This window comes from Anneissia japonica, unplaced genomic scaffold, assembly GCF_011630105.1.
Source record: "Anneissia japonica isolate Jap-2015-1 unplaced genomic scaffold, ASM1163010v1 scaffold263_len647688_cov178, whole genome shotgun sequence".
Lineage (NCBI taxonomy): Eukaryota > Metazoa > Echinodermata > Crinoidea > Comatulida > Comatulidae > Anneissia > Anneissia japonica.
In genome coordinates this window covers 125561-135162 of record NW_022734777.1, presented here as the reverse complement: position 1 = coordinate 135162, position 9602 = coordinate 125561, and the positions used below count along the sequence as shown (strand labels likewise).

The 9602-nt window shown below is 34.1% G+C and overlaps 1 protein-coding gene across 1 annotated transcript in view; it reads right to left on the bottom strand.

Annotated features, from left to right (window-relative positions):
* Positions 1 to 9594, bottom strand: part of LOC117116452 (dynamin-1-like protein) — a gene marked incomplete in the record, with an annotated part of 16596 nt that extends 7002 nt beyond the window's left edge. The window contains 10 exon segments of the mRNA XM_033260496.1: positions 1160 to 1363; positions 1803 to 1907; positions 2422 to 2489; positions 3522 to 3602; positions 4280 to 4442; positions 4888 to 4974; positions 5881 to 6002; positions 6784 to 6873; positions 7324 to 7381; positions 9396 to 9594. Of these exon segments, the coding sequence (XP_033116387.1) occupies positions 1160 to 1363; positions 1803 to 1907; positions 2422 to 2489; positions 3522 to 3602; positions 4280 to 4442; positions 4888 to 4974; positions 5881 to 6002; positions 6784 to 6873; positions 7324 to 7381; positions 9396 to 9497 (1080 nt within the window).
* Between the last annotated feature and the right edge of the window lie 8 nt (positions 9595 to 9602).

Here is a 9602-nt window from a genome sequence, read left to right as displayed (position 1 = left end):
ATTTCATGGAAACCAGCCTTTATAATATTTAACATTCATGACAGGGTCTGCAAGACCATTCACTATAAGCCCCATCTTAGTTTTGATGGTTGTAGACAAAAACATTTTATGTAGGTATTTAGGTATTTAAAACTGGGAAGCTAAGCACACGATTGGTTATTTGTTTAAAGTTATTGTGATTGGTCTAAAACCATCCTCTACTGTCCAAGTAGGGCATGTGCCTTTATGGACATTTTACCATTTACCAACAGCTTTTCTCTTCTGAAAGATGGTGTGCATTAGTAACTTGCATTTCAGCAACTAGGTACCTGGAATTTAACTAGGTACCCAAAAATTCTCATGGTTCAGCGCACACACAGTGACTACCACCAGTTCAGTTTACCGAGTCATTCTTCTTTAGAAATGGACAACATTTTAAAAAGCGATATTTGTTGAAGAACTTACCGTGGCATTCCTAATAGCTGTGAGGATATCAATGGTCTTGAGACCACCGAGTGGATCAATGCCGCTTAACGTTCGACCAAATGTCTCATGGAAAATATAACATATACGAGCACCACCGCATCTGAGAAAGTATGTGAATGAATACAAAATATGTAAATTGAGGCATTATGTTTTCTCATTCCAGTTACCATACATATATACTTAAAATAAAAAAAAATATTAGGTCTAATAATAATAAAAATTAAACACCTTTAATGTCAAAAGGATCAAAGGCATAAAACTTTTACAGGCTCTATGCAACTTAAACAGATTGGCGAGCAAATATTATTAAAGTTAGGCTTCGGATAAAAACAAACCTTTGATATGTTATACAACTGATTTTTTAAGACACAAAAACAGTTTTTTTGAAGGAAAATCCAGGGAACGGTTAATGACATACAGATTTTTGAATATTTCAAAATTGGTGGTGGAGGGTAAAGGTGGAAAAAAAGGGTGGTTACATCTCCTTTTAACCCCCGTATTTAAATATTCAAAAAACTGAATCTCATTAACTGTTAACAAGTTTTTCATCAAACACCATTTTTTGTCTTAGAAAATCAGTTACAACATATCAAATTGTTTTCCACTGCAGCCTGATTTTAAATATAATACTTAAAGAGTAAAGAATAAAACTAGAATCATTAAAAAATTTAACACATGGCTATTGAACTTACAGTTCTGAAATTTCAATATTTTTAGATGTTCCCTCGATAGTTGCACAATACTCAGATGCAAATTTTGTAGTTATTTGCAGCAAGGTTTGACTCTCATCTTCAACAGGTTCACCAAATGATTGTAGCAACTGCTGGAATTGAGAGGCTAAGACGTTGACCCTTGTCTTGAGGTCAGGTAAACAGTCCCTAATGTGATGCATGAGAAGCTGCAGAGGAAATAAAAGAAATTATTTATTCATAAGGTAAACATGAATTATTTATTAGTCAACATTAAAAGAAAGAAGACGTATTAATTTGAAATAAAAGATCTGATTATCTTATAGTAAGAATGCTAGCTTTAAAGTATCCTATATGATTATTTTCATTGCATCAGAACACAGCTAACAAATATAGAATATTATTTAAACTTCAGGAAAAAAATCTGAAAAAGAAATAAATGTTTAAATTAAAGGCCACAACACCCAAAATAATTCAAAATTAGAGCTGCATTCAAATCAGATCTAAAACAAAATTCAGACGGTTTTTCCGATGAGCTGAGCACTAGCATCCCTATTCTTATATACTGATTCAGTGTGATTGAGGCTTAATGCTGCCACCTATATAATATACAGCACTATATAATAGTGTTAATGTTTCAACACTTACCCTATTCAAAGTCTTGGCAAGAAACGCTGTGCCGTTCCTATTGGCTAATGCTGGGTATTTCCTCTGTAAGAATGCAGACTCGTCTCTACTTGCATCGTCTATGCTCTGCAAAGAAAATATTAATTGTATATACATAAATATTCATAATATATACTACATAATGTAAGTTATTGTTGTCTAAATTGTAGTTACTTTTTTTGGATGAGCTAATGTTATGTTAAGCCTTTCGCAGAACTTATTACAAATACAATGAATTCATCTGTTACAATGCACCATATTCATTTACATTACTGGATAAGGGAGTAATTACAGGTACATACAAATGTACAATACCAAGAAACTCAGGTTTTAAAATTGTAAAGAAAACTTTATAAAGAAGACAAAAGAAAGAGCTTGAAAAAAATTAGTTTTCAATGATATACAAGGTTTTATATTTAAAAAGGGTAAACTAAATGATACTTATTTGTTTATTTATTGGTGAAAAAATATTTTCTGGTTCAAATTTCCAGTTGAAAACAAATAAATGACTTTAAAATATATAGGACAAAGAAATTTAATATGAAATTTTATTGTATATTAGCTCAACAGAGTATATTTTTAAAACCTCATTGTCAATTACCTTTTTGTTGTTTATGTCCATCTGACTTCTATTAACAATACCAATAATTCCGAGCTTAACTGGTATAACTGCAATAAAGCAAATGTATTGGTTCAAACTACAATAATAATAATGTTGTGGTTAATTAAATACAGTACTTTATTTACACAAAAATGACATAGACATACTTTAACTATCTCTCATTTAGCACTGAGAAAATTGCAGACCAAAACCCAGTACCCTTACAATTTCGTGCATTCTCAAAATACTCAAGAACCATGTAATATCCATTTAAGTTTAGGAATTTCCTATTCTAGGCCTGCACCATTTAATATATTAAATACTAACATCAACTCACCTACAATATCTAATTAGGCTTAATACTCAGCAAAAATAAAAATTAACATATTCTTTCAAATTCTAAAAGCAGGGTTAGATCCTAGCTAAGCATATGCTAAACATGTTTTTTAATAAGGTCAACTTTTTTTTTTTTTTTCTGGAGGCTCTAGCCTAGGCAAAGAGTAAGCAGATCTACTATTTACTATCTATCTATTTACTGTATGAGGTTGGTAATAAAGCAAACAGCATTTTTGTTAATGCTTCCTCATAACTCTGATTAGATATACTTCCCTATAAGTTACATTACCGACACTCTGTCTTCACACAAGTAGAACTGACAAAATCATTATATTCATCATAATGGTTCTGATAGGGTTACATCTAATTAAATTTGAATTGAAAATACTGAGTAAAGACTCAGTTTTTTAGCCTCTCTAAAGCCTGTACATATTATATTTTTAAATTTTACAAGGCTCCCTTTTGAAATCTTTGAAACTTCATCAAGATTGCTACATGAATGTGCATTTACCAGCCGCAATCCTTGTTAAATATTAGCGCAAAATGCGTAAAATAGGTACACTGTTAAATGTATCTTGCCGACCATATATTTCAAGGGTGTTTTTTTCCCATCATTTTGGAAAGTGCATAGAGACGAATGTTAAATGCTATTCAAGTACACAGTGACTGACTATTGACAATCATCAAGTAAAAGAATCATTGCTAATATGTTCCACAATAGAAATTTTAATAAAAACTAGAACTTAACAAATGTGTCCACAAACCTCTGCCACAGAGAACATCAACTGCATCTGTCCCAGCGTCCATCAAATCCAATTTGGTAATTACTGCTAATGTCCGACGACCTAAAAATAAATTGTACATTTTCATCAACAAAGAGCATCAATTTTGAGATGTGGTTATTGCCTATTGTGCCTGGTTCCAAATATAAGCATTGTGGTTCAATGGACATTTCCGCTAAGCCCCACCCATTAGATTTAATTGCTAAGATTGCACAAAACAATTGCGTTTGTGTTAATAGGACATGTGCCAAATCCTGGACCCTGTTCTGATTAAGTTTGACTGACATTCTGAAAAGGTCCATTCTAGTCAGGGGGTGCTCACAACTAAACTTCAGTGGAAAATGTATGTTTGTGGCCATTGATTGAAATCTTGATGTAGCCAACATTTTCTATTACATCACAACATGTTTTATTATGTACAGTGCTATTGTTCATGCTGCACCCCCATGGCTTAAGGTGTCATCCAAAGGACGAGTATATCCATACAAATTAGACTCTAAAATCGATTAAATAAGCTTTTTGAACCCCTAATTTCTTTGTAATTTCGCCCCATGCACAACTTTTGAAAGACTTTGAGCGACACCCGACCACGCCCACTTTGCTCCTGTCGGTTCTATAGCTTACGCCCTAACCACTGCACAATTTTAAGTAGCATATTTAAATATGTCTACTTTTATTCATTACTAAGTGTTCTAATTGCATTTGAATATGAATTACATAAAAAAGGTCAAAATTCGTACCATCTGGGTCAACCTCTTTGGCCAGTTTAAGCGCTTCGGAAGTTGCGAGGTCGGTGTTGGCTGCTGTCACTGCTAAGATAATGGAGTTGGGATTGCTAATGTATTTCAAGATTATAGAGCGAACCTGTTGCTCAATGTCCTCTGGCTGGTCACCAACAGGTACCTGTGGAAGGCAAAGACAATGAAGGTATACAGTGATACTAATTGGAGAGGGGGTAGGAGTAAGATGGTAGCCCAATGTGAAGAGGGCTATGTGGGAATGACTGCTAAGAAACGAGTGTATAGTGGTTGGCAAGCAGTTGGGAATCAAACTCAAATGTAAGGTTGAGGTTTGTATAACACGCTGTGTGGCGGCTCTAAGATAACATGATAATGTGCACCACTGCAAATACTACTTCATATGTAGTAGAACTGTAGTCAAAATGCTTGCATAGAGACCCTTGTATTTTGCGCAGTATAAATGAATAACCTTTAAATCTTAGGGTTTATGGTTCAATCATTGATAGGACTCTGACAGAGGATTATGGAATCTAAAGGCAAGTATCTTAACCAGGAAATGTGGGGGAGGTAGCAAATCCAATTTTAGTGTATGGTTTTGGTTTACTTACCTTTGTGAGTCCAGGTAAATCTACGAGTGTGAGATTGAGTACCCTGGTGGAGTAGATCTTAAGGTTGATAGGCTCAGGTGAAATACCCTACAAGGTGACAAGAATTGTAATAGTTATTTAGAACTTTATATCATAATAATATACTCACTTGAACCATAAAGGTACCATCCATTGGATTCTTATGTTTTATTTAACTCATTGAATGTCATTTTTTTAATATTACATAAATATTTATTCCAATTCCATAGTTCAAAACAAAAACGTGTATATCTGTATAATAATGTAATTTATAACAAGGCTGTATTCCCTTTGGATGAATTTTAACCAAATAATAAAGGGTAAAAGTCTAAATAAGCTTCAGGTAAATTGTACCATGCTTGTACAAGGATTTACACATTCACTAGGTTTTACTTAGATTGTGGTTAAATAGTATATGTGGCAATGAACATATGGCTGTTAAAATGAAATACACCTAATACATCTAACAGAAAAAAACTGGTAAGCGAGAAAAAAAAAATGTAGATGCAAAATTGAATGAACTTTTAGATAAAATCAACGTTGACCTTTTTCGTTTACACAATACTCAAGGAAAAAATAAACTAAATAGTCTTCCTGGAAATAGTTCACTGCGTTAAGAACTTGACACTTGGTTTAAGAACTTGGTTTACTTGGTTTAGTAAATTTTACCAGAGGGAAAGTTTTGGCAGGCAGATTAAACTGGACTTCTTTTGGTAAAATGACCAGGCAAAACGAAAAAAAAAACAAAACAAAACAAGACCAGACCAAACAGAGTTCTGTGTTTTATGATTCTATGCGCTTTGATTGGTATGATACAGAGAGTGAGAAGTGCGTGGTCCTCCTCCGTAGAGATTTACGTTAACCACAGTCAACAGCATTGCTGAAGAGAAGTATGTATAAGCAATATGCAGCCGCATTCACCCAAAAATACTAGTATGTGTAGCTAAGGGCTTATTAGCATGTAAGTGAAGTTACCTTATTTGTTCCAGTCATCCTGTCTGTCTCATTTTCCAACTCGTTCTTGATTTCTTCGAAGTCAGTGTAAATTTTGTTCTTTGTGTGCAAGAATTTACCCCATTCTTCAGCTTCCAGCTCATCTGTAAATAACATCAATAAAGATACAAATGGAATTGCCCATCCCATTTAAAACGAATCATTTCGGGATGTGACTTCTCTCTTTTTTTTGCAGCTATGATCTCCATGGCCGTACCTGAATGCAATTCAGAGCATTGATGATGAGATTTTTAATTCCCTACTTTTACCATTACCTTTTTAAATATATATATTATCTATATAGCACCCTTCAAAGTGCTTTTGTGACAAGTCATTTAGGTCCACATGCTTTAGTGTTGCTGCACTGTAATCAGTGCATGAACAAGCAATGCTACCAGGTTCCCAGTTATAATCCTGAGTGGAGAGAAGCAATGCAGAGAAAGTGCCTTACTTGAGGACACAAGTGAAATTCACAGTGAGGGATTGAAACCCTGACCTGGAGGTTGGGAAACCGAACGTTCCTGCTGAATTGTTTACATATACCACAGACCCTATATTCAATTAAATATTTTCACTCAGCTTCATCTTTGCTTCATGTTTTGTTTTTCATTATGGATATTCTTCTAAAATGCTGCAGTGTATTAAGATAGCAAGAGTGAAATTTATGGTTAGGGTCAAGCCAGCTCTACCATTCAACACCACAGATTTATTTAAGGTTATGGGACAAATATCCACAGCCATCTTTTTATAGGCATGTCCAGACTACCATATTTTATTTTAGAAAAAAACATGTGATATGCCTAAATATGGTCATGATGACATTACATCATGACTATATAAGGGCATAGAGGTTTTTTTTGGTCAAAGACAGAGCTTAATACTAACCTTCGCCTTCACCTAAAACTGCTTTCCTATCCTCAGGATCAATATGAACCAGCTGTAAAACAGTTGGTCGCCGGGTAACAATACCATTTCCTATAGATAAAAATAGTCAATGTACATTTAGCCTCATCAATAAGCAATTAGTATAGTTGAGAATCAAACACTAGTGGAAATTATTATATGAATGCTAGATTAATGCCTGAAAAAATAAAAGCACACCATTTACTAATGAAAGATTAGTGCATGGTTTGGAATAAGAAAAAAACATTGAGAGTTACAGTGAAGACCTCACAACTGACTGATATTTATTACTGTATGTTTACACAGAATTTTCATTATGAATACTGATGGCACAATTCAACACCAATCTCATGGATGGGTAAATTAGATGCCTGTGTAAAAAGCTGTAATATAGAATTACGTTTTCTACATGGTGCATCCCCCTTCCCCTCGATATGTGACTGTTGCCACTTGCCTTTTATTACTGGGTACGTTCCTCCAGTCTTACATTAGATATATCTATATAATATTTATCATATTTACCTCTTGGTAGAAAATCACGACCAACAAGGCTTTCTAATACAGAACTTTTTCCACTACTCTGTGAATTAAAATAAACAAATTTAGCACATTAGTTAAAGAAAAGATAAAAAAAAAAAAAAAAAAAAAATAGAAATCAAAGATTAGTTTTAATTAAATAATTAAGAATTTTTCATATATACTTTGTATAAATAGCAGAAATTTTACAACTTAGTGATTTGTCATAGAATGCAGTATTATATATCGAATTGATGGCAATACTTGTTATTATTGTAATGAAAGTTTATGTTCTCAACAAAAGCTGGTTAGTAGTTAGTGCAAGTTATTTGTACAGTATAGTAAAAAATGCTTCATACACCAAACCATGGGGCCCACCGATAAGAATGATGTAGGGTAGTATGAAACAAACTCTTAAGCTGGTTTCCCACTAGGCGAATTTATTCGCGCTAATTAAAGCGTCGGTTCGCTTCCTGAGCTCTGATTGGTTGCGCATTTTTTCGCTTCACAAAAACTCAGATAGGAATGTGAATGTTCTTGAACCGACGCTGTCTATTCATGTGAATAAATTCACTAGGTGAAAAACGGCTTTAAAGACTATGTTGCATAATATACAGGAAACCAGGGGAGTGAGAAATTTAATAGTTTGGCCAAACCACCTTCTTAAGTACTCTTCTCCTGGACTGTACCAGGGCACATACTGTAGGCACAAGAGGGCCAGCTTTGGCCCTCACAGACAATCACCAATTAAGAAATCCTGGCTAGTGGCTTGGACAAATATGATTTTGTTTTTCAAAATGTATATACAAGTAATTCCTGAAGACCAACAACAAAGAACTCCTAACACATGTAGTCCTACAGCCAGGGAGGTTGGAGGACGCTTGTGATTTTTTTTTTCGATTTAACAGAGGCCGCACACAAAACTTCATGCACTGCTTTCTATACTAGCTTATTGTAACGTAATTGCTTGAATAAGCACCATGGCGCTTTAAGATTTAAGAAGGCTTCAGTGCAGCGCTTATTTGAGCACTTACAGTATGACAAAGAAGGTCGGCGGCCGCACGCTTGTGATTTTTTATTTTTTTATTTAACAGAGGTCGCACTCAAACTTCATGCACTGCTTTTATAATTGCTTGAAGAATAACCACCAAAGCGCTTTTAAAATTTAAGAAGGCTTCAGTGCAGTGCTTATTTGAGCACTTATAGTATGGCAAAGATGGTCGGCAGCCGCACACATAGTCTTTAATCAATTTTTTTCCCAAATCACTGTTGGGCTCTATGTGGTCTATGTGTGCACTTCGTACACATGTGGATTACAGTATTTGATTGAAGATAATGTTATTAGAAATGAATTTAGTTTCAACAATTTGGATAAAATAAAGATCATGTAGAGATTTATTAACAAAAAGTGACAAGGCCTACTGCACTGTATAAACAAAAGTAAAAATATGTGTTAATGGATACAGCCATTCGGGATGACATCACAACCACATCCGATTGACAATATAAGGATATCACATACACAGGATATGATGTTCTGATTGGGTGTATGACGACAAATCATATCCAATTCCAAGATAAAAATTTTACTGTTCCCTGGTAGGCCTAGTGGTAACTTAATTAATATTCTATATATAGGCCTAGGTTTAAAAAATCAAAAAAGAGGTTCAAAAATGTAGTTTTAATTAATGATAAAATTTAAACTAATTAATCTCATTCTGTGTAGAAAATAATGAAAAGAATATATATACAACTAAAGGCTACCTAGGCCTAGTCCTTCCCCAGCTAGCCAGGCCAAAAAGTGCCAGAAGAAAAACATACAAAACTTTGTTATTACAGATACTTATTGTAGGATAATAACGTGTTAATACACTCCATCCATTACTAAAGTTAAAACATGTAACAAAGTTAGTTAGAAAGGTTTCTTAATATATTTCAAGCCCTGTCCAAGGATGGTGATCACTTCCTTCCTATAAAAGTAAAGGCCAAAAAGTGAACCGTTTTGCCTGTCAAAATTATCTGATATCACACAATCTATTATAATATAGCTAGGCTTAGCCTAGTTTAATGAATTTTACCTGCGTCCCGATAACAACAATTTGCGGCAACTGAATCGTATCTGAGCCGACTGTATTGAACACATCTTGAAGTTTATTTATCACAGGTATTAACGCTTCCATATTAATTAGGAAACGAAGCAAGAAGGAGTAAACTTATCAGACAACGAATTGTACCGGGAAGAATGGGAAAGCCCTTTTTTCAATGATCTTGACCTTTCAACCACA